This window comes from Tachysurus vachellii, chromosome 22 (assembly GCF_030014155.1).
Source record: "Tachysurus vachellii isolate PV-2020 chromosome 22, HZAU_Pvac_v1, whole genome shotgun sequence".
In the NCBI taxonomy this organism is placed as follows: Eukaryota; Metazoa; Chordata; class Actinopteri; order Siluriformes; family Bagridae; genus Tachysurus; species Tachysurus vachellii.
In genome coordinates this window covers 10055001-10080045 of record NC_083481.1, presented here as the reverse complement: position 1 = coordinate 10080045, position 25045 = coordinate 10055001, and the positions used below count along the sequence as shown (strand labels likewise).

General features: G+C 38.0%; 3 protein-coding genes and 1 long non-coding RNA gene across 5 annotated transcripts in view; 2 read left to right on the top strand and 2 right to left on the bottom strand.

The window, feature by feature from the left end:
- Positions 1–390: 390 nt before the first annotated feature.
- On the bottom strand, positions 391–2592 carry LOC132838211 (red-sensitive opsin). Its single transcript, XM_060858419.1, has 6 exons — positions 2354–2592; positions 1952–2248; positions 1661–1829; positions 1395–1560; positions 1063–1302; positions 391–950 (listed from the first exon to the last, which is right to left on the bottom strand). The coding sequence occupies exons 1-6, from the start codon at positions 2454–2456 to the stop codon at positions 849–851; spliced, it is 1077 nt and encodes a 358-aa protein (XP_060714402.1). The 5' UTR covers positions 2457–2592; the 3' UTR covers positions 391–848.
- Positions 2593–13647: 11055 nt separating this feature from the next.
- On the top strand, positions 13648–14681 carry LOC132838128 (uncharacterized). Of its 2 annotated transcripts, XR_009647599.1 has the most exons (5): positions 13648–13763; positions 13879–13923; positions 14056–14136; positions 14281–14468; positions 14601–14681. It is a non-coding gene; the product is annotated as an uncharacterized LOC132838128 (long non-coding RNA). The 2 variants fall into 2 exon arrangements; XR_009647600.1 differs by lacking the exon at positions 13648–13763 and having other exon boundaries at positions 13865–13923.
- A 21-nt stretch (positions 14682–14702) lies between these two features.
- LOC132838458 (uncharacterized) lies at positions 14703–16833 on the top strand. Its single transcript, XM_060858780.1, has 11 exons — positions 14703–14884; positions 14975–15022; positions 15106–15172; positions 15276–15377; positions 15486–15535; positions 15620–15689; positions 15777–15863; positions 15978–16073; positions 16199–16279; positions 16395–16493; positions 16602–16833. Exons 1-10 carry the CDS (start codon positions 14703–14705, stop codon positions 16440–16442), a joined length of 831 nt encoding a protein of 276 aa, XP_060714763.1. The 3' UTR covers positions 16443–16493; positions 16602–16833.
- Positions 16834–24450: 7617 nt separating this feature from the next.
- Positions 24451–25045, bottom strand: part of LOC132838457 (uncharacterized) — a 3326-nt gene continuing 2731 nt past the window's right edge. Inside the window, exons 13-14 of the mRNA XM_060858779.1 lie at positions 24854–24952; positions 24451–24749 (exon numbers count right to left, since the gene is read on the bottom strand). The gene's annotated coding sequence lies outside the window, so the exon portion shown is untranslated. The remainder of the gene's footprint in view (positions 24750–24853; positions 24953–25045) is intronic.

Here is a 25045-nt window from a genome sequence, read left to right as displayed (position 1 = left end):
TTGTGTCTTGCTTATCTTATGGTCCAAGAGCAGCATCTTACAATTCATATTTAACTTTCAGTGGGGTATGAAAATATTTATTTAATCCTCTGGTTATACAGAAAATATCCTAAACCCCACTGTTAAGTATGGTAGAGGATCTGTGATGTTGTGATGTGCTGTTTTTTTTTCTTCCAAGGTCCTCAGAACCCTTTTTAAGATATATGTATTTATGGTCACCATAAATTTTAACCTCTGTTTGAGCTCTGTCAAAATGTTCAACACAGAATTCAAGTAGGTGACCTGGGGCTCAGTAGTCTTTAACTTTCTATACTTTTCTTTTTTTTTACTCCATCGTTTATAGGGTCCTAATAGTTCTGAAATGGACTTAAAACAGACAGACAGTCCACATTAGTATAGCCATCTGCTGCATATTTATTTTAGACATAAATCAGCTTTACATAAAAAGTGTATATTCTCTTTTTGTTTTGTTTTTAGTCATTTTCAAACCTACATAACTTATAAAATGTTGTGACAATCACACAAATAAAATAACAATACATTTTTATATTAAGTAACACAGTACAACTGCAATTACAAATGATCATCAGGGCTTGCTTCAACCACATGCATAATATTCTAATTTAATATACAGCTTGATTTACATGTCTTACTGGATAAAATTTATTTCAGTTCACGTTTTCACTCCAACCAAATTTTCTGGACATTTTACAAAATACATTAATACAATATGGAGTTTGATACCATATTCTTAAATATTTCAGACATTTGAGTATTACTTTGCAACAAAAAGTGAAGAAAGCAAGATGTTCTGTAATCTTTTTAATTTGCCACACGTCAGAAGATATTTATGCAGGTGCCACAGAGGAAACTTCTGTTTTGGAGGTAGAAGATACTTCGGAACCATCATCAACCTTCTTTCCAAAGAGCTGCATGATGCATGAACGGAACTACATGGCAAGAAAAAAATATTTGTTTGCATAAAAGTTGCATGAATTAAACATAAATCAATATAACAAAGTTACAGAGGAAAGTGGACACAATTGACTGTTCATTTGTTACCTGTCGGTTCATAAAGACATAAATAATTGGATTGTAGATGGTGGCACTCTTTGCAAAGTATGCAGGCATGGCTGCTGCCAGTGGGTGAAAGGCATAACCAGGGTTAGCAGCTGCAAAGCAGGCAAAGAACGTGTATGGTCCCCAGCAGAATACATAAGCAGCAATCATGACAAAAATCATTCTGGTGACTTCCTTTTCAGCCTTTTGTGTTGATTCAGATTCCTTCTGTTGTGCTGCAACCTGGTATAGATAGATATGCCAAGGATGACTGAGCTGTTATAAAAATATCTATATATATATTTAAATTGTATTATAAAAATGGAATTTCTTACAGCACGGATGGCCATCCACACAGCAAGGTAGCAGAGAATAATAATGCCTAGGGGGATAATGCAGCAGGTGATCATAAGTGCAATCATGTAAGACTGGACTCCAGGGTCTTCACTTCCACTGAATACATCTGGGCCACAAGAGGTCTTCAGGCCATGAGGCCAATACCTGTAGGACAAGAAAATTGTAGAGCTCATGTGTTTTGTTTTATATTAGTTTGCACACTGTGATTAGTTATTATCAACAAGTAAAACACCTTACAACTTACCTGCTCCAACCAAAGATAGGAAGTGAAGTCCAAAATGCAGACCAGACCCAAGTAAAGATAATGCCACCACCTGCCCATTTACCATCAAATTTTACATTTCCAAAAGGTTTGCACACCACCACCCATCTCTCAAATGATATGACACTCAGAGACCACAAACCAGTGATACCTGAGGAATTCATATTTAAGAGAATTTAAATTAGAATACTTAGATAAACATATTCATTGCAAATATTTCATTTAGCGCTAGTATCTTGTTAAGTGCTTACATCTTTATTCAAGACTGCTTACCACAGCAGGCAACGGTGAAACCCTCAAAAATGCACAGCGGGTGTCCAAGAACGAAGTAGCCGAATGCTTGATTCCAGACACTAACAGTGCTGGCCAACAGTGTCTCTAAAAGATCAGCTACTGCAAGGTTGACCAAGATCCAGTTTAGAGGGTGACGAAGCTTCTTGAATTTGGCTGTGGCTACCAGTACCAGGCCATTAGTGAAGGTTGAGGCAACAACCACAAAAAACATCCATAATGTTGCAGCATTGTACGCCCATCTTGGCGCAATGTGGTAGTTGGGTCCCTCAAATGGATCTAAAAAAAGCATGTTAAAGCAGTTATACAGAAATTTATGTATTGGAGGGCTTGAAGCAGGAAAACTTTAACTGCTTTTTTTTTTATTTTAGATAGCCCTCTCACCTCTGGTGTTATTGCTGTTGGTGTAAACGAAGACTGTTTCCCGTGTTGTTTCATCACCTCGCCGCCTGGCTGCAAAAACAGCTTCCCCCCATTTCTCTGCCATTGTAAGGTTTTAAATGTTTTTGAGTGATGCCTCTGAATTACTTTTTATCGTTTAGATATCCCTCTACCTCTTCTGCAATTCTTAAAACTTGCTTATTCTAACTACGCTTGCTTGTTAGTTTCTCAGCTGCCTCGCACTGAAGGGCACCTGCGGATCTCTTGTTGTACTCTATGTGCTTTTATATGCAACCTACATTGCCTAGGCGGAGTCAGGCTAACTTACAACACAGTCAGGATTGGTACCTGTGCCTGGATGTCAGTGGGGGCATGTGTTACTGGGTGGAAAAAAAACAACTCCAATTAATATATTAGCTTAGAAAGGTCTAAGCTACTTTTCCTTCCAGAAATCAGGATTGCTAAAGCATAGAATCCACACATCATGACATGGAGCTTTAGACAGGACTTTTTAACACTTTACTCTGATTGCTGATTGCTGATTACTAAGAAGATTGTTCTTTAAGAGGACCTTCTGTGTAGCAGTGCAATTACTAAGAAACTCTGCAGAAGCAAAGGATTTGTTAGAATTTAAAAGCTTGTTAATGTCATATGTTCTGTCTTATCTTAATAGATTTTGCTTCTGCGCCTGATACAATAGTTCATTAATCTGATCAACGAAGAACAACTAATAAAGAAGTTTGTAGGGGAATTTACATGTTGTGCCTTGATTCAGCTAGTTGCATATGTTTAAGTTTTAAATGTAACTTTTAAAACACCATACCAGCCTAGAATTTTCAGGGAATAATCTGAGTTGGTAGATACAAGTCTTTCATTACACTGAACATTGACACATTGACATATAGATCTCAAATTTAATTCAATTCATGTTTGTTTCACCAATAAGGTTTTTTCACATAAACCAGATGTGTAGGTTAAGTTTTAGCTGTGCTCAAATTGGCTTATTGAGAGAACTCGGATGCCTTGTTACTCTGCACATTTGATCTTAATTAGTATTGACAAGGATGGAGTAAAACCTTTCTAATCCCTTAGAGATAATGGTTCAGGTTAGAAAATGTATCCTTGAACTTTATGGGTGGAAGTTATACCCATAAAATGTTAAAAATATGTTCTACTCTTTTAAATGGGCAAAAAGGATGTTTAAAGAGAAATATATATTTTAGTTCTATTTTTACTTTCTGGTTGTTCTTTAATACTTAAAATAAATAAAGCCAAACTCAAAAGATTAAATTACATTGCCAAGGTGGTTGGTTGCCCCGGGTGATGGTTTGGGCTGTAATATCATGTCATCCCCTATGCCCACTACTTGGAGCTGGATCTGTCATTCTTTAAACTAATTGCAAAAGGATGCCCTAAATCATACTAATAAATTATTGTGGTCTAAAACCAGGTGTTCTGTTTCATTGTGCTACCACTGTAACTTGATAAGTTACTGAATCAGTCAATTTGACCAATTTGAGTTTCTGTAAAAAAAACAAAAACAAAAAAAACAAAAAAAAAAACTGAATTTTGATTGGTTAGAAAATCATACCACTTTATGTCAGAACAAGTTGAATGGCAAGTTTGGTGAATGGTGCAGTGGTGGTTCAAATGGTTAAGGCTCTGGGATGTTGATCAGAAGATCGACGTTCGAGCTGCCACTGCGCTTGAGCAAGGCCCTTAACTCTTCCTGCTCCGGGGGCACTGTATCATAGCTGTCCCTGTACTCTGACTCTAACATCCTCAGGTGGGATATGTAAAGAAAATTATTCCACTGTGTTGTAATGTATAAGTGGTGATAATAAAGGATTCCATTCCTCAAATAATTAACATTAGGCTTCCATGAATGTAGATTAAAGAACCCAGGAGAAGTAGCTTTTAGAAGCTGTTGGTCTCAGTATAATAATAATAATAATAATAATAATAATAATAATAATAATAATGTTGACAAACACTGATGTTGGCTTATCTAGGTTTAATGTGCAATTTTCAGGAAAAAGGTTGTATACATAGAACAGTTAGTAGCAGCATTAATAAGGAGGTGTATAGTAAGTATATATATATATATATATATATATATATATATATATATATATATAGAGAGAGAGAGAGAGAGAGAGAGAGAGAGAGAGAGAGAGAGAGAGCTGTACATCTCTGCACTCACTTTGCAAATTTGCACACCTCCTTAAAATAACTCAACACACAGCTATTAATGTCTAAACCGCATGCTACAAAAGTAAGTACACAACTAAGTGAAAATGTCCAAATTGGGCCCAAAGTGTCAATATTTTGTGTGGCCACCATTATTTTTCAGCACTGCCTTAACCCTCTTGGGCTTGGAGTTCACCAGAGCATCACAGGTTGCCACTGTACTCCTCTTCCACACCTCCATGACTACATCACGCAGCTGGTGGATGTTAGAGACCTTGCGCTCCTCCACCTTCTGTTTGAGGATGCCCCACAGATGCTCAATAGGGTTTATGTCTGGATACATTCTTGACCAGTCCATCAACTTTACCCTCAGCTTCTTTAGCAAGTGAGTGGTCGTCTTTTAGGTGTGTATGGGGTTGTTATCATGTTGGAATACTGCCCTGCACCGAAGGGAGGGGATCATGCTCTGCTACAGTATGTCACAGTACATGTTGGCATTCATGGTTTCCTCACTGAACTCTAGCTCCCCAGTGTGAGCAGCATTCATGCAGCCCCAGACCATGACACTCTCACCACCATGCTTGACTGTAGGCAAACCACACTTGTCTTTGTACTCATCACCTCGTTGCTGCCACACATGATTGACACCATCTGAACCAAATAAGTTTAACTTGGTCTCATCAGACCACAGGACATGGTTCCAGTAATCCATATCCTTAGTCTGCTTGTCTTCAGCAAATTGTTTTCTTTCTTGCGCATCATCCTTAGAAGAGGCTTACTTCTGGGACAACAGCCATGCAGACCAATTTGATGCAGTGTGCAGCGTATGGCCTAAGCACTGACAGGCTGACCCCCCACCCCTTGAGAAGAATGTGTGTGAGGGGTGTGTGGAGTCATTAACAGTGCTGTTGGCATGGTAGATGCAGTGTGTGGTGCAAATGCCAGTGACAGAGTTAAAAAGAGTGTGGGAGGGGGTCAGGCCTTGTGCATACAGGTGTGTGAGATTTGATGTAGGTGAATGGGAATTTTTGGAATATTTGTTCCTCCACTACATGAAAACTGCAGTCCGGTCAATTAAAAAAAATACAGCTTGAAAGTTTTAAGATAAGATGAAAAATTCAACAGCAAAAGTCATAAAAATGTTGGCTTGAGTAGCAGCAATGTGCAGTTTTTAAGAAAAAAGACTTAGATAGATAGATCACATTTAATGTTATTTTACTTTTTAGGAGATGCTCTTTCTGTCACCAAACAGCAAGCTTTAAGTAAGGCAAACATTCAGCTTGTACAATGTGTGAACTGCAGGATGTTTAGTAATTCTTCCTCCGTCATTAGCATTAATTTTACTTGTGATAAGTGGATGTTAGTTATCTTTCTGACTGTAAAGATTTTAGCTTCAGGTGCGAATCCAGGCACTAGATAGCATGAGCGATAGCAATTGTAGTGTAGTGTCTGTATGGGAAAATCTGTATGCCTTAGGTGGCGTTAGTAACCAACGCAACTACAGGGTGAATGGGTGATGTGGACATAGCCGTAAAGTCAGATTATAGTTAGATACCTCAGCCATTCCTAACAGGCAGTGGAGGAGGGGTCCTAGTTATTCATGATGATAAGCTAGGAGCCATGCAAAAATCAATACATAAATGCAACCCTTTTGAAGTTCTTTATATTAACTTTACATATGTAGACACAATAAATAAGTCCATTAAGTCTAAAACTTGTTGTATTTACAGACCTCCAGGGCCATATTCTGAATTCCTCTGAATTTGCAGATTTTATTTCAAACCTAGTTGTTTCTTTAGACAAAGCATTAATTGTGGGAGACTTTAATATGAATTTTGATAAGTTAGAAGATCCTCTGAGAACAGCAGTTGTGTCCATCTTAAATTCAGTAGGGGTTAATCAGAACGTAATAGGACCTACTCATAATGTTCACATGCTTGATCTCATTCTAACTTGTGTATAGAATATAAAATATTTTCTCAGAGAAAAGAGGACAGACCCAAGTAAGACCAGGCAGTGCAGTGAGGTAAAGTTGGCTAATAGATGGCCTAGCATGATGTTTTCCTGTTTTCTCTTGCCTTACAGAGTACCACTGAGCTGAGGTACATGCTATCAACTTCACTGGGAAGTCCCAGTGGGAAGTCCCAGTGCGAAGTCCCAGTGGGAAGTCCCAGTGGGAAGTCCCAGTGGAAAGTCCCAGTGGGAAGTCCCAGTGAAGTGGTCCTGGGAACACTTAAAGCCTAAGAACTTGTTTTATATCCTTGCCCTGATCTATGCATTGACACACTTTTTTCATAAAAATCCACAGGCCTTGGCCTTTCCATAATATGTGTCCATTCAACAATTTAAATTGTAACACTCTCACTCATCTCACTCATTTTCTACTGCTTATCCGAACTATCTTGGGTCACGGGGAGCCTGTGCCTATCTCAGGCGTCATCGGGCATCAAGGCAGGATACACCCTGGACGGAGTGCCAACCCATCGCAGGGCACACACACTCTCATTCACTCACGCAATCACACACTACGGACAATTTTCCAGAGATGCCAATCAACCTACCATGCATGTCTTTGGACCGAGGGAGGAAACCGGAGTACCCGGAGGAAACCCCCGAGGCACGGGGAGAACATACAAACTCCACACACACAAGGCGGAGGCGGGAATCGAACCCCCAACCCTGGAGGTGTGAGGCAAACATGCTAACCACTAAGCCACCGTGCCCCCCTAAATTGTAACAGATGGATTCTAATTTCTAGACACATCTCAAGGATAATTAAAGCAAACAGAATGCATCTGGTCATACTTTAGAAGGTCACAGCAAATATTTATGTTCTGAAAATTTTTGTGAAAAAGGCTGACAGGTGAAGTGAAGGATTTGGGACTCGAGCAAGGGGTCATTATAATGGCTAGAAAACTGCTGCTGAAGAATGTGACGTGATGTGAATGTGACGTGACATACGGCTAAGTATGGTGACCCATACTCAGAATTTGTTTTCTGCATTTAACCGATCCAAAGTGCAAACACACAGCAGTGAACACACACACACCGTGAAAACACACCCGGAGCAGTGGGCAGCCATTTTATGCTGCGGCGCCTGGGGAGCAGTTAGGGGGTTTGGTGCCTTGCTCAAGGGCACTTGAGTTGTGGACGGCCCGATACGCGAACCCACAACCTTAGGGTTAGGAGTCAAACTCTCTAACCATTAGGCACGACTTCCCAAAATGGAGAGTGAATTCTAGCAATGTTTGCACATTTTATATTTAGACCATGCATTTCAGTGCACTTTCACTAGAAAAAAATTATTATTTCTGTTCTTCATTGAAAAAATGCAGAAAAGCACTAGTTGAAAAAAATAAAGCAAACCCAAAACTCAAAGCCCATCTATCTCCTGACTCCATACTTCCCACCCACCTTCACACCCAATGAGTTCTACATTTATAACATCTTAATCTCATTGTTCATAAGAGGACTTCAAAGAGGACTTATATGTAGAGAGAGTATTATCCCTCCAAAATTGGTACCAATACAACTGTTTTGCTTATAGTAAATGAACCCTTATTTCCCATTTTATCTGTGTATATACAATTTACTATGTGTTTTATTAAAAACACCTTTAATTTTACTGCCAATGGCAGTGGCTGTTGAAAACAAGGAACAGGTGAGAAAGCAAGAAAACACATTAAGAAAGTGCATGGCACTGCCCACATGGGAATAACGCAGTGATACATGAATAAACCACTTGCCAGACCCTCCTGGTGGTCTGGCAAATAACTGTCCCATTAACTCCTGACACCTACATGCTAACACTTTACTGTAAATTTACAGTAATTGGTCATTTCTCACATATTTTATTGTTATACTGTATTTAAAACAGTAACATGCTGTATTTTTTACAGAACAGCTTAAAATATAAAAAAAAAAAAAAATCAGCTTCCTTTATCTGTAATACAGTATTATACTGTAGAGGAATTTCATTCACAGATTATTTTTGTTCTATCAGGTCCCACGCTTTCTCTTTTTCCATTATTATTATTATTATTATTATTATTATTATTATTATTATTATTATTATTATTATTATTATTATATTATTTCCTATTAATATTTTTCCTGGATTAACTTTTTAACAGATTGTATGTATAGTAATCATATTGTTTAAATTTCAAACAAATTTCCAACCTGATTGTCACATGCTTAAAAATATATTAAATCCATTATAGGCACTGTAGGCTCTATATCTGTGTTCATGGATAATATATCTCCTATAATATATTTTCATCACACTTCTTATGCCTCATAGAATTATATAGAATTATTAATTTAGTGATATTGACTATTTCAGAATTTGAATTGACAGTTAATTAAGAGACAAACATGGGTTAAGGAATGACATTTCTGTTGGGTGTAAATCAGCTTATCGGAAGTTCAGCCTTCCTGGTTATGCTGTACACAAGGTACTAATTACTATTGACAAGGACTCAGGCCAAACCTTGCTAATCTGTGCAGATTGATGGTTCAGGTAAGGGAAAGCTGGGTTTAACTGTGTTAAAAGCATGACATAGTCAGGTTTTATCCTTTACCACATCCTGTTGTGATGTTTCACAAAGTAGTAGGGAAGGGTGGTAGTGAGGAGTATTACACAGGAGAGCACATACAGAAAACAGCCTGTATAATTTATAATTTTATCTTTTACACTTTCTATAGAAGACCAAAGTGTTGGCCCCATCCTGATTTTTTTATTGCCACACTTTAATGTTTCAGATCATCAAACAAATTTAAATATTAGTCAGAGATAACACAAGTAAACACAACATGCAGTTTTTATATGAAGATTTTTATTAGTAAGAGAAAACAAAATCCAAACCTACATGTCCCTGTGTGAAAAAGCGCTTTCCCCCTAAACCTAATAACTGGTTGGGCCGCCCTTAGCAGCAAGAACTCCAATCAAGCATTTACGATAACTTGCAATCTTTTACAGTCTTTTTCAGCACTGTGGAGGAATTTTGGTCACTCATTTTTGCAGATTTATTGTAATTCAGCCACATTGGAGGGTTTTCAAACATGAACCACCTTTTTAAGGTCATGCCACAGCATCTCAATAGGATTAAGGTCATTTTGTTTTTCTTCAGCCATTCAGAGGTGGACTTGCTGATGCGTTTTGGATCATTGTCCTGCTGCAGAACCCAAGTTCGCTTCAGCTTGAGGTCACGAACAGATGGCCGCACATTGTCCTTCAGGATTTTTTGGTAGACAGCAGAACTCATGGTTCCATTTATCACAGCAATTCTTTCAGGTCCTGTAGCAGCAAATTTTACTTTTGGTATGATGTTCTTTTTCTGAAATGCCGTGTTACTTTTAAGCCAGATGTAACAGATCTCACTTTGTTTGTTTGTTTGTTCCTGAATTTCTTTGGCTCTCTGCATGCTGTGTAGCTTTTGAGGATATTTTGGTCTACTTCACTTTGTCAGTCAGGTCTTATTTAAGTTATTTCTTGATTGTGAACTGGTGTGGCAGTAATCAGGCCTGGGTGTGGCTAGAGAAATTGAACACGTGTGATAAATCACAGATAAGTTATGTTTTAACGGGGAACAAACACTTTTTTCACGCAGGGCCACGTGGGTTTGGATTTTGTTTTCCATTAATAATAAAAACCTTCATTTAAAAACTGCATGTTGTGTTTACTTGTGAAAGTGACGTGACATACGGCTAAGTATGGTGACCCATACTCAGAATTTGTTCTCTGCATTTAACCCATCCAAAGTGCACACACACAGCAGTGATCACACACACACCGTGAACACACAACCAGAGCAGTGGGCAGCCATTTATGCTGCGGCGCCCAGGGAGCAGTTGGGGGGGTCAGACTCTCTAACGATTAGGCCACGATCTGCCCCATAATTGTGTTATCTTAGACTGATAATTAAATTTGTTTGATGATCTGAAACTTCAGTGTGACAAACAGGCAAAAAAAAAATCAGGAAGGGGCCAACACTTTTTCACACCACTGTATGACAAATATTGAATGAAATGCCATTTGGCACTTACATTCCTTTTGAGCTTTTTTGTATTTTATGTGCTTCAAATGTAAACGCAGTGTATTATAATAAATAAACATATATTAAACGAGTGAATATCTCTTGTAAATCTGAATGAATATATGAGTAAATGTAAACAGTAAATTTGTAAGGCTACCTGCAAGACAGGTAGCAGTAGCATGACAGTAGTGCAAAAAAATCTGTAATGTTTAAAAGTGCAACAGTGTCAGATATATACGAAGAGTATAAAGAGTCTTGTGTGCAATGAAGAAGTTTGGAGAGAGCTGTAGATGTCTAAAGGTCAGGAGTAGGTGGGAGAGGAGGGAAGTAATGGACAGAGTTTAGCATCCTGGCAGCCTGATGGATGAAGCTGCTTGAATGTCTTATGGAGCGAGCCTAGAGGCTCCGGTATCTTCTCCCAGAAGGCAGTAGTTCTCTGCTAGTGAGGCGGGTGTGAAAGATGTCCATAAGGGAGTGCAGAGAGACATTGATATTCTTGCTGGCTGCATTTCAGAGTCATGGCTGGCTGCATTTCATCGGAGTCAGTGCACCACACATTGATGCAGTTATTTCGGATGCTTTCAATGGTCAAGTCAAGTCAAGTCAAGTCAAGAAGCTTTTATTTGAAGCTTTCAATGGTGCAGAAGGAGCACATGATTGGAGGTGGGACTCTTGCTTTCCTCAGTTTGCAGAGGAGGTAGAGGCGGGACTAAGCTATCTTGGCCAGCAATGTGGTGCTTGTCATCCAGGAGAGGTCCACAGAGATATGAACCCAGATATTTTATTGCTGTATTGTTGTTTTGCTTCCCTGATTCCATAATGCAGATGATAAACTTTGTATTTCAAAGATTTGGTTTAGCTTTACCTTGTGCAGTAAAATACCTCTAAAGAAATTGAAATCATTTCAGACCATGGCTCTTGAGTTAATAAGACTGAAGATTGTGTGAAGGACATCAGACAATGGATGCTTACTCAGTTCCTTCTGCTTAACTCACTTTTTAAAAACAGCCTCGTTACTCCTATTTCATTTCGGCTTGTTTTCATTCCGGCTTGTCATCATTCAAAAAAAACCTATCAAGATAAATCGTGCCATCAATATAGAGTGAATGTGATTGTGGTTGGATGAGAAGTATAAACATATACCATTCCGACACCCTATTGGTTTGTACCAGCACCAGCGAGGAAGTAGGTAGCCATGGCTTTCAAAAACTCGCCGTCTAATTTAAAAAAGCATATTGAGGTAAGCTGAAATTTTGTTATTATCAGTCAATTATTAACAAATTTGAAATTCGACTTTAGCTAAATGTTATCTGAGCTTAAATTATTGCTATATTTGTAAGTTAATTGTGCAAAGATATAGTTTTTGTTATTATCAGACGATTATTGACAATATTGTAGTGACGTAGTAACGTACTAATAATAATAAATTTGCAATGTTTTCTGTGGCAAACTTGGGTAGATGCCAATGGTTTGCTTGCTACCAGAAGGCAATGATTCAATGTTGCAAACTAGTTTGGTGGCTCAGTGTGAGATTTGAAATTCAACTTTAGCTTTTATTGGTACTGTATGTAATATTTGTAAGTTAATTGTGCAAAGCTATAATCTACAGCTGGTTGATAAGGTATGTACTAAGGATAGTCATGATCCTGTCTGGGTATGAGTGCACACGCCTGTATGGGGTCCTTGTAAAGAGGTAATAGGCCCAACTACTAGCCAAATGCTGTTTAAAATGATTTTACTGCTAATTTTCAGTCATGCCAGCAGCTGCTTGTGGTCCTAAAACAGCTTTAAAGGGATAGTTCACCCAAAAAGAAAAATTCTGTCATCATTTTCACTGGCTTAGTGGTTAGCACGTTCGCCTCACACCTCCAGGGTTGGGGGTTCGATTCCCGCCTCCGCCTTGTGTGTGTGTTCTCCCCGTGCCTCGGGGGTTTCATCCGGGTACTCCGGTTTCCTCCCCCGGTCTAAAGACATGCATGGTAGGTTGATTGGCATCTCTGTAAAATTGTCCCTAGTGTGTGAGTGCGTGAGTGAATGAGAGTGTGTGTGTGCCCTGCGATGGGTTGGCACTCCGTCCAGGGTGTATCCTGCCTTGATGCCCGATGACGCCTGAGATAGGCACAGGCTCCCCGTGACCCGAGATAGTTCGGATAAGCGGTAGAAAATGAATGAATGAATGAATGATGAACACAAAAGAAGATATTTTGATAAATGGTGATTTTTTGGGTGAACTATCCCTTTAATGTGTGTAATTTCTATGGAGACAGTGAAATGAGTTTGAATTGAGTTTAAAATGAAATTTAATCACACACACACACACACACACTATCCAATATACAATTAAAATACTGTCATATGGTCTAAATTGTCCTGATTTTTGTTTTTAGTCCACAGGCTTGACTACATCAGAAACCACTTGGACTGTCAGGCCGAGAATCACATCAGTGAGGGCTCCCAATCTTCTGAGGAAGAGGACTTCTTTTCCTCCTTGAAGAAGACCAGCCCTCTTGAAACGACCCAGCAGTTGGATGTGTACCTGGGGTGCCCAGGAGACACAGTAGAGGACCTGAAGTCCTTCTCAGCTGTGTGCCAGCTATCACTTAAGCTTAATACGGCACTCCCTTCCTCGGCAGCCTGTGAAAGACAGTTTAGTGTTGAAAGAACTTTGAGAGCCAGCTGCTTTTGCGGCTGAACAAAGAGTATTGGTAACTCTTTGTCGCATGCTCTGTGCTTAACTGATGTTGATTACCCTGCTCCTTATTCTGAATAAGAACCGGTTCTCGGTTCCCAAACCTATTTAAATTACACTATAAAATTCTTACAATTGGCTCAACAAATTATTTTATTTTATGTATTTCGTATCATATCTACTTGCCTGTTTTCTGTAATTATTACACAATTTCTTGGTAAATATAATATAAATATAATCGTTAGCCTAATTTTAGCTAACCTGCTAGCGACCTTAGCGGTCGGTTTAAATTACATATTAAAATCCTGAAAGGAGTTGATGAACGTTTCTTTATAAGATAATTATTAATAAAATTCAGAGGGTTATTGAAGCATTTAGGCATTAATAGGAAAGTTTGATATTGTGTAGTTAAGTTGTAATTCTGATTCACATAAAACTCATTGCAGGGCCTGTGGACGTGCTGAGAGAATCATTCGATACTCCTTCTGTACTCCAGGTATGTATCAGTTCAATAGTAACAGTTTAACTTCTTTTGAAACGTGTAGGCCACTTTTGTCTAAGTGTGTGTGTATGTGTGTGTATGTGTGATGGTCGCTGAGCCAATTCTGCAGCTGCTGCCCACCGAACCTCAAGACGAACCTTCAGCCGTCATTCTGGTAAACAAACCTTTCATTTATTTGCTAAAGCCGATCACTGGATTTTACAAGGTTACATTTACTGTAAAGGATGTTAGTATGAATCTGTTATCATAAGCAGCTCTTATGATCTTCCTGCTCTATATTTCACAGCTGCTCGATGCTGGTGAACTGAACAGCGCTTGCTGCGATGTTCAGTTCGTGTCTGCAGACTCCTCATCCTCCCAGTCTGAGGTATTCTACAGTGCTGCAGCTGAGATACAAACACACAAACACCCTTGATGAAAATTGGCATTTTTGATTTGACATGATTTTTAGAAGAGCGCATTTGTGAAATGTGGTCATAGATCATGATTTTTGTCTAATTGACATTTGCAGGGATTCCCTTATTATACCAGATACGAGGAGAGTTTCACTGCCATTCAGCTAAGTGATTGTTCATTGTGGCATCAAAAAATGTTATTAATTGCAGTGACTAAATAGAGTTTGTGCGTTTTAAGGTTGTTGAGCCACATCTTCATTTGCTGCCCAACGAACAACAAGAAGACCCATCACCTGTCCTTCTGGTAACCAAAGCTTTCGTTTATTTACTAAACCCAATCACTGGATTTTACAAGGTTCTTTTTGCTGAACAGAATATCAGTATGAAACTGCTATGATCAGAAGCACTTATGATCTTCCTGCTCTAATTTTCACAGCCACTCGATGCTGGTGAGCTGATCAGCGCTTGCCGAAACATTCAGTTCCTCTCTGCAGAAACCTCCATCTCCCAGTCTGAGGTATTCCACAGTGTAGCAGCTATGATACAAACACACAAACACTCTTCTTTACAAGTTCTACTGTTTAGTTTTGTTTCTCTATTTCTAGTCAGTGAACATCAGGACATACCTCTTGTGGATGATAAGGGGCCCAGAGTGTCGTCTTTGCTGGTTTACAACCGCAAAGACACAATCCTTCAATCACATGGTAATCGCAGACCTAAGTACTCTGATGAAGAGAATTGACCTTGATGATTATTAGATACGCACCTTTGTGAAATAGATCTTGAGTTTCAGCTCGTTGTCATTTGCAGGGATTCCCTTATCGTACCACCACAGAGGATTGTTTCACTGGCATACAGGTAAGGGCATATTTGTTGTGGCGTCACAAAACTTTTGTTAATTGCAGTGATTAATTGTGTTCATTTTAAATTGTTATCTTCAGGTTGAATCTGGGAGTGTTACAGAATTTATTTCCTGTGACCGAGTGGAGACTGACATCATCGTGCCAGGTTATTATTATGTGTTAAGTTTATTGCACTTTCATAAAATGTGTGTTGTTGTTAGTAACTTTTTGAATTTGTCTTCAGTGTCAATTCTTTTTTTATTCAACAGCAAACCATTAAACAGGTGACCTGCACATACCTGTTGGTGGGTAAAGATGGGCAAATGGACACCTCCACTTGGGAGAAGGAAGAGGTTCCCGTTCCATATGCAGTAATTCCATGTTTCACACCTGAAGTGTATCTACATTTGGTGCTATTCACCTGAACGGCTGTAAAATCTACCGTGCAAGTTTTAATGATTCGTTGATTTGGCTTGCAGGAGTGTGACGAGAGCCTTAACCCAGAGGAGATGGAGGTGCCCTTTGTTTGGTATGAAACTCTTCACTGTTTAATGGTGTAATGTTGTATTGTGTGTTTAACATACACTAAGCGTTTACATGTCCTGTTCCTTAGCTGCCATCTTTCAGACAGACGGGTTACTGATGTCGGCCTGAAGCTGCCCGCTCTCCGTGAAGCGTTCGCTGTGAGTAAAACCTTTTTTCGGCTGCTGTTATTGCGCAGGTAAAGTCAACTCGGCTTTAATTTATATTGTGTGCTGTCTCATGTTCAGACTCTGCTTGCCAGCATCCACAACCAGAACTTCTTGTTCTTGGTTGGAAAGAAGATCGTCATGCGTCTGGCAGCGGCTAACATCCAGGTGACTTAAGGATGATGAAAAAGCGATTCATTTTAGTGACGAAAATACTTTGTTACTCAGCAAATTGAAAACCATAGCCAGTGAGTCACAGACATGTTTTGTTTGTTTTAACAGGATGTAGGTGGGGTGAAGTTGGCCTACGAGGCCTTGATTCAATTCCTGAGGACGCCTTCTTATCAGGATTCGATTGAAGCAGAGATCTCCTCCTGTGTAAGCTAATAATTGCCAATTGCTAATAAGTGACATGTTTAAATATAGTAGATTTGTGTAATATAGTAAACAGGACTCTAATATGTAATGCTAATTTCTTTTTGTAACTCTTCTCCTCTGTGCAGGTCCCCCACTACAACTTCCTGGATGTTTTTTTTGAGCTGATTCTGTTTCACCATTTCAGAAGTGGCTCAACACTTGAGACAGTAAGTGACTGATCAGGAGATGTATAAGTGATGTTGAATGTAAATTCAGAAGATGAAACCCTTAAATCTGATAGGACATGGCATTAATGAAGCTTGTTGTTTTCCTTTCCTAAAGTTTAAGGGAGGATTCTTGGAGCGCCTACTTGAGCTCGTCAGCATGTGAGATGTGGACGTGTGGGAGCCTGCAGCAGAGCTGTACTTCACAGTGCTTATCGTAAGTGTTTGAATATCTTCTGACGCCACGATACACAAATTCTCAGGATTGTATCTTAAACTCAGTGACACTGTGTTGGATGTGTGTGTGTGTGTAATTTGTCAACAGGATCACCTAACACAGCTTGCTGAAGTACTGTTCTCTCAGCATCTGGAGCTCTACAGCGACCCAGCAGCCTTAGCCACCAGGGTTCAGCATCTTCTCAAGAAGCACGTCCAGCAGATGATGGACATTTTGGAGAAGCTCTGAGCAATGTCTTTTTTATCGCTTTATTTCTTCTTCTTCTGTTTCATTTTATGTTTATTCTTTTCCCTCACTTCTTTTCCCTACATTGCTCAAGCTCTCCATAGATAAGTATGAATTAATTTTATTTCTATTTTTGATTAAGATTTTAAAAATCACTTTTCTTTCCTATAGGTGTGTACAGTCAACCCCAGGACTGAAGACGGCTTAACCCTAGCATCCCTCATCCCTTAATAATCATCTCATTTTAATCTATCTCTCTATTCTCATCCCACTCCCCTATTCCTATATATACTAAATAGTAGGGATGAGCGAGTACAGCATTATCTGTATCTGTTAACCATATGAATTATCCGTATCTGTGTCTGTACTCTGAGAGGGTGGAGCCTACCCCGAAGGTAGGTGGGGCTTGTCTTGAAATGGGCGGGGCTTTAACTGGTAATAATTAATTTGTAATATTTATAACACTAGCTTCCTACCTTTATGTTTCTATGAAATACAGCAAAAATGTGTCTGACACTCGGTGTCTGGTTACTGGTTAGAGACAGCTGAAGGTTTAAAAAAGAAAAAAATCTCCGACAGGCAGAGACACAATGCGAGTCGCATTCTACCAAGCAAGCACCACGTCTGAATGAACCCACGTTTACCAGAACTCTACTGGTAGGTAAGTACGTATTATTAACGTAAAAAGCTGAAGAAACCCTAAAGTTAACGGAAAAGACCCGCGAACCCGAGTGACTGAGGGAGAGACAGAGAGCTGTTCTGTGTGTGACTGTGAGTGAGCAGAGCGAGACACAGCAACACAATACATCTGTATGTGTGTAGGGGAGGGGCGCTGTGACTAGCCTATCACAGAACGCTGACACAATCAGCTACCCAGTGATGATTTTCATTCAATCCGAGCACAGATATTGACTCGTATTACTCGTATAATACTTGTACTTGGCAGAAGTGCTTTATCCGTACCGGATACTCGTTTCAGCCGAGTATCCTGCTCATCTCTACTAAATAGGTTAATAGAATTTTTTGTGTATAAACTTTGAAAATTTGTAAATATTTGTAATTATTCTTTAATAAATGTTTACATCTGTTCATATTATCGAGTAATTCTCATTATTTTTATTCATCACTATACCTATATCATTTTCCTTTCAAAAGCACAACACACCTTTTTAGAAGAAATTTCAGAACCTTTAAATGGTTTACTAAATTGTGAGAAATGACAAGAAACATTATTCAGATATTTTTATTTTTGGATCATTTGTGTTATGGCCCCAGGAACAATATTTAACATTTGGGGAATTGCATATATGTAAATTATTTCTCAATTACAGCTATTGAAGATATGTATAAAATACAGAACTTTGTTTTATGGATATATTAGCTTACAGTTGACATGGCGTAATAACAATAAGCTGTTTTTTCACCAAGTTGGTTGTTACACAAAGCTAGAACTCAAGTTCTACAGAAGTTCTTACAAGAAGCTCTTAGCTGAAAGCCTTACAATACAGAATACAGTGACTAGGGTGTAATATAAATGAAAAAAATGAGATAATCATAGTAAAGTAAATAATAGGATCGTTGAGACAGTCCCTCAAATGCTGCCCACCAATACTCACCAGGAACCTTCAGCCGTCCTTCTGGTAACCAAAGCTTTTGTTTATTTACTAAACCCAATCACTGGATTTTACAAGGTTGCATTTACTGTAAAGGATGTTAGTATGAATCTGCTATGATCAGAAGCACTTATGATCTTCCTGCTCTAATTTTCACAGCCACTCGATGCTGGTGAGCTGATCAGCGCTTGCCGAAACATTCAGTTCCTCTCTGCAGAAACCTCCATCTCCCAGTCTGAGGTATTCCACAGTGTAGCAGCTATGATACAAACACACAAACACTCTTCTTTACAATTTCTACTGTTTAGTTTTGTTTCTCTATTTCTAGTCAGTGAACATCAGGACATACCTCTTGTGGATGATAAGGGGCCCAGAGTGTCGTCTTTGCTGGTTTACAACCGCAAAGACACAATCCTTCAATCACATGGTAATCGCAGACCTAAGTACTCTGATGAAGAGAATTGACCTTGATGATTATTAGATACGCACCTTTGTGAAATAGATCTTGAGTTTCAGCTCGTTGTCATTTGCTGGGATTCCCTTATCGTACCACCACAGAGGATTGTTTCACTGGCATACAGGTAAGGGCATATTTGTTGTGGCGTCACAAAACTTTTGTTAATTGCAGTGATTAATTGTGTTCATTTTAAATTGTTCTCTTTAGGATGAATCTGGGAGGGTTACAGAATTTATTTATCAATATATATTCTTTAATCAAGTTGGTTGTTACACAAAGCCAGAACTCAAGTTTAACAGCAGTTCTTACAAGAAGCTCTTAGCTGAAAGCCTTACAATACAGTATAGAGTGACTAGGGTGAGTTTTAAATGAAAAAAATGAGACAATCATAGTAATGTAAATAATTGGATAAGACTTTGAAACCCTCCTCTCTTAATGCCAAGCTGTTCCCCACCCCTTCTACATGATGTATCATGCTGACCAGAGAAAGGGACAGTCTACTGACCATGATTTTTGAGTTAGCAGTAAACACAAGTCAGTGTCATAGGATGTCTCTTTCTGTTCGCATCCTCTAAATGTGCTCTCTCTCTCTCTCTCTCTCTCTCTCTCTCTCTCTCTCTCTCTCTCTCTCTCTCTCTCTCTCACTCCCCATCTCCTTCTTCTTACACATTCACTCATTATTCATCAAAAATATATATTTATTCATATATATATATATATATATATATATATATATATATATATTTTACACATGATTTGGTGTTTTTAAATGTTTGACATTGAGGTTCACAGATTTAGTTGATAGTGGAGCTGCCCCCACTGCCCCCGCTGCCTTCGCTGACACCCCAACTGCCTGACACCCCAACTTCCTGACACCCCATCTTCCTGGCCTGCCCTTTAGAGACACCTCTTCTGTGTAACTTGTGTAATACTTTATTATCTGTGTAATACTCTGGAATCTATGAAGATTGATTAGTTTGCATGTAAGGCTAAGGAGGAGACTTCATCTTACATCGCAGTCCAAACTTTGAATAAATAATACCAGGGACAACAATCGCTTCCGTATTATGTGTTATGTGTTAACGGTTTGTAAAACTATTACTCGGATCACAAAGAAGAAATATTTGTGACATGTAATCTTGGAAAAAGTATTATTCATAGATGGATATTATATTATTATGAATATAATCTAGGGGGGCACGGTGGCTTAGTGATTAGCACGTTTGCCTCACACCTCCAGGGTTGGGGGTTCGATTCCTGCCTCCACCTTGTGCGTGTGGAGTTTGCATGTTCTCCCCGTGCCTCGGGGGTTTTGTCCGGGTACTCCGGTTTCCTCCCCTGGTCCAAAGACACGCATGGTAGGTTGGTTGGCATCTCTGGAAAATTGTCCGTAGTGTGTGATTGCGTGAGTGAATGAGAGTGTGTGTGTGCCCTGCGATGGGTTGGCACTCCGTCCAGGGTGTATCCTGCCTTGATGCCCGATGACGGCCTGAGACAGGCACAGGCTCCTCTTGACCCGAGGTGAGAGAGAGACTGAATATAATCTAATATACATTTACAGTATGTAAATATCATTTTTTTTTAAACTTTCAGGATCCTAGAGATTTCTTAACACTGATCACACAAACACTGATCATTTCTCTGTCCTTGCAGTCTGTGCTATTCCATGTTTTTTAATTCATCCATGTCCTTAATTTTCTTTCCTTTTGAATAATGAACCAGAATTTTATTTCACTGTATTTTACTTACTTTATTTTAAAATGTTCTGTTAGACGTGTACTGTTAAAATGTATCTGACCAATAACCACAAAGAAATAAAAGGTGACATTCTTTACTTTTGCTTCATTCTTTATTTTATTTCTTTATTTACTTTTTTTGCAGGTATAAGCTGTTTGATAAAACAACAGAAAAATGATTTTTATATTGACAGTTTAAATACCTTCAGAGGATGTTGTATTATAAAAGGCTGCTGCTCATTTCTTCTGTCATTTGCCCTCCACAATTCCATGCCATTTTCTTTTAACCTTCTTGTCCATTTTCTCAAATGCTAAAGTAAATAAATAAGTAGCTATGCATAATGTCATACAACAATTCCTGGTCATTCCAATTAAAACAGAATACTGCGTGAGTGAAATAATGAACCCATTTGATCAGATTTCTCAAATCACACCCATAACCAGACCAATAATTCCATCTAAAATCATATATATATATATATATATATATATATATATATATATATATATATATATATATATATATATATATATATATATATATACATATATATATATATATATATATATATATATATATATATATATATATATATATATATATATATATATACATATATATATATATATATATATATATATATATATATATATATATATATACATATATATATATATGTATACAGACATAAGTTTTAAGTTTTTAGAGTTTATAAGTTATAGAGTTATAAGTTTTCCGTTTCACTTTCTGTACTTCTTATACAAAATGAACTCAAAGGCTCCCAGATGAACTCTGTCAGGTAAATCTTCATTACAGCGGGTCTGAGAACTTGAGCAACCATCCCACCCTCATACCAGTGTTGCTGTAATAATGAATAGTCCAATAAAATGCTCTATCTAAAATGTCTATTACATTGTCTACACTTTACCTGCAGTAATCAGTCACATGACTTTAACAAGGGCAGTTGGTCACAGCAATTACATAATATATCCCCAAATCAAACTTAAATACATTGGAGTCTGCTTGGTGGAAATGGCTCCACTTTTGGCAGTAGAAAGTGCAGACGAACGATGATTGGCCATTTGTTTAATTGTTAAATCAAACCCCTAAACACCCTCTGGGATCATAACAGTTAACAAAAGAAAGTTAAAGATCATGGGCATAGAGTATTAAGAACATATTGCAAGTGTTTCTTCTAAATAAAAACAGAATAAACGTGAATGTTTTTTTTATGTATTTATTGAAATTAGCATAGTCAGAGAAGATATCTTCAAAATCTTGTACCACTTTGTAGCAGAAGTCATACTGTTCCTAAAAGACAGCAAAAACAATTGTTTACATAATATATATTATTGATTATTGATAAGAAGTATTTAACAGTGACAGGAGCTAGTTATTTCTCCACAAATCAGGTTCTTGTGTATAAAAGATTCTTACCACAGTTTGGACCATGTGCGGTCTCTGAGTGTGTAAACTCTTCACAGTCTGGAACACGTCCGGTAAGCTCTCAGAAATCTTCAGAAAGAAGTCGAGTTTTACGTCCGTCTGTACAAGCTGGCAGTGCTGGTTCCATATTCGGGACACAAAGTTGAAGACATCCATTCTGCTTTCGGGATGCATCATATTCATCATGGTGTAAATCACAGTGAACGTCCCGGTCCTGCCAACCCCAGCACCAGAGATTTAGAAGAGAATTACATAAATGTTTTAAGCTTATACCTTCAGTCAAGAGTCTTTTAAGGAAGTTGATTAGGAGATGCCACAGGAGGAGGCGTTGTGTGACGTTCCTGAAATGGTGTCTATGAGTGCTTCTCAAGCAGATAAAACCATGTACACCCTACATGGTTAGGTAAATTTTTTTTTTAGATAAGACTTTTGGTAAACAGTTTAATGTCACAGATTTCTTGCCCGATAAAGAAAAGGTAAGTGTTTTTTTTTTTGTTTTTTTTTTTTTGCAGAAAGGTGGGGTTTTGACTTACAGAGTGAACAGAAGCTAAGGAAGCATATCACAGCCATACATAAATGTAAGAAGAAACGTTAAGGAGTAGCTTGGAATATAAGCCATGTTCCACAGGTGTCTTTCTTCTTTTTATTATTGCTTCACATTGTTTTTTCCCCCTCTTTCTTGTAAAAACTAACAATTAAAGTGGTGTTTTTTATTTTATAAATATTTATTTGCCAAATGTTGGACTTGAGCATGTTGCTTTTTTCAATGCGCTCAGAAGAGCTTCAAGGCAGTGTGGAGATGAGGGTTATGTTATCATTAGAGGAGATTGGAACTGTACAATAGATTTTACTGTAGATTTCACTACTGAGGAACCACATACGCATTCTGCTTTATCTCAATCAATGCTTATTAAAAGAATTAACATTTTAGACACAAAGAACTCTACTGTTTGACAGTACACATGGTTTCAAGTCTCCGACAATAGAGTTAGTGCAGCTCAACTAGATGAAATTTACTTATCAAAACATTTCATTCAAATCATTGAATGTTTAATCTATCTGGTTGTGTTTTCTGATCATCAATTGGTTACTCTCACTGTGAATTTGTTCTCTGGTAAATCTGCATACTGGCACTTTATTGTAAAACTCCTGCAGGACTCTGAATTCTGTAAACAGTTTGCACTTTTCTGGGAGCATTTTACTAACAAAAAGAACCTCTTTTAGAAATTGAGATCTTAAAAGCATGTTTTAAAAGTACAAATAAGAAATTTTTGTCAGCAATACACTGCTGTCTCAAATGCTTGAACAAAGCAATCTATAAAAGGCTTACAAAATGAAATTAATGGCAGAGTTAGAACTGATCAAGAAACATAAGTGTACTATGTCAAGGACATTACTGGAGTAAAAAAAGGAGCTGGTGTCCTACATAAATGAAAGAGTTAAGGGAGACTGTGTGAGATCCAGTTTTACATCAGTTACAGACATGGACACACCAACAGCGTATTTCTTCAATCTAGAACGTGTCTCTGCACAGCAAAAGAAAATGACCTGTCTCTCTAGAGAACACAGCAGAGGAATGCGAACAAAGACTTCCTATGACACTGACTTGTGTTTACCGCTGACACAAAGATCATGATCAGTAGACTGACCCGGGGGTGGGGAACAGCCTGGCACTAAGAGAGGTGCGTTTCAAAGCCTTATCCTATTATTTACATTACTATGATTGTCATTTTTTTCATTTATATTACACCTTAGTCACTGTATTCTGTATTGTAAGGCTTTCAGCTAAGAGCTTCTTGTAAGAACTGCTGTTAAACTTGAGTTCTGGCTTTGTGTAACAACCAACTTGAAAAAACAGCCTATTGTTAATGCCCTGTGTCAACTATAGGCTAATATATGCATAAGACATAATATATGCATAAGACATAAGACATTTTATACACATCAATAGCAAAATTATTTACAATTATGCAATTCTTTAAACGTTAAATATTGTTCCACAGTTTGGGGCAATCACACAAATGATCCAAGAATGTAAATATCTGAATTTTGTTATTTGTCATTTCTCACGTTTTAGTAAACCAATTAAAGTTTCTGAATTTGTTTTTAAAAAGGATCTTTAAATGAATGAAACATTCATTTTGTGTTGTGCGTTTAAAAGGAAAATGATATAGGTACATCATGTGATGAATAAAAAATGTTTATGTGATGAATAAAAAATAATCAGATTTAGACTGTAATAGAAACAAATGTAAACATTTATTAAATAATATAAGCACTATATAACAATACGTTTATTTACAAAAAATTCTATTAACCTCTTTAGTATATATAGGAATAGGGGAGTGGGATAGGAATAGAGAAATAGATTAATATGGGATGATTATTAAGGGATGAGGGATCCTACGGTTAAGCCCGTCTTCAGTCCTGGGGTTGACTGTACACACCTATAGGAAAGAAAAGTGATTTTTTAAAATCTTAATCAAAAATAGAAATAAAATTAATTCATACTTATCTATGGAGAGCTTGAGCAATGTATGGAAAAGAAGTGAGGGAAAAGAATAAACATAAAATGAAACAGAAGAAGAAAAAATAAAGAGATAAAAAAGACATTGCTCAGAGCTTCTCCAAAATGTCCATCATCTGCTGGACGTGCTTCTTGAGAAGATGCTGAACCCTGGTGGCTAAGGCTGCTGGGTCGCTGTAGAGCTCCAGATGCTGAGAGAACAGTACTTCAGCAAGCTGTGTTAGGTGATCCTGTTGACAAATTACAGACACACATCCAACACAGTGTCACTGAGTTTAAGATACAATCCTGAGAATTTGTGTATCGTGGCATCAGAAGATATTCAAACACTTACGATAAGCACTGTGAAGTACAGCTCTGCTGCAGGCTCCCACACGTCCACATCCCACATGCTGACGAGCTCGAGTAGGCGCTCCAAGAATCCTCCCTTAAACTTTAGGAAAGGAAAACAACAAGCTTCATTAATGCCATGTCCTATCAGATTTAAGGGTTTCATCTTCTGAATTTACATTCAACATCACTTATA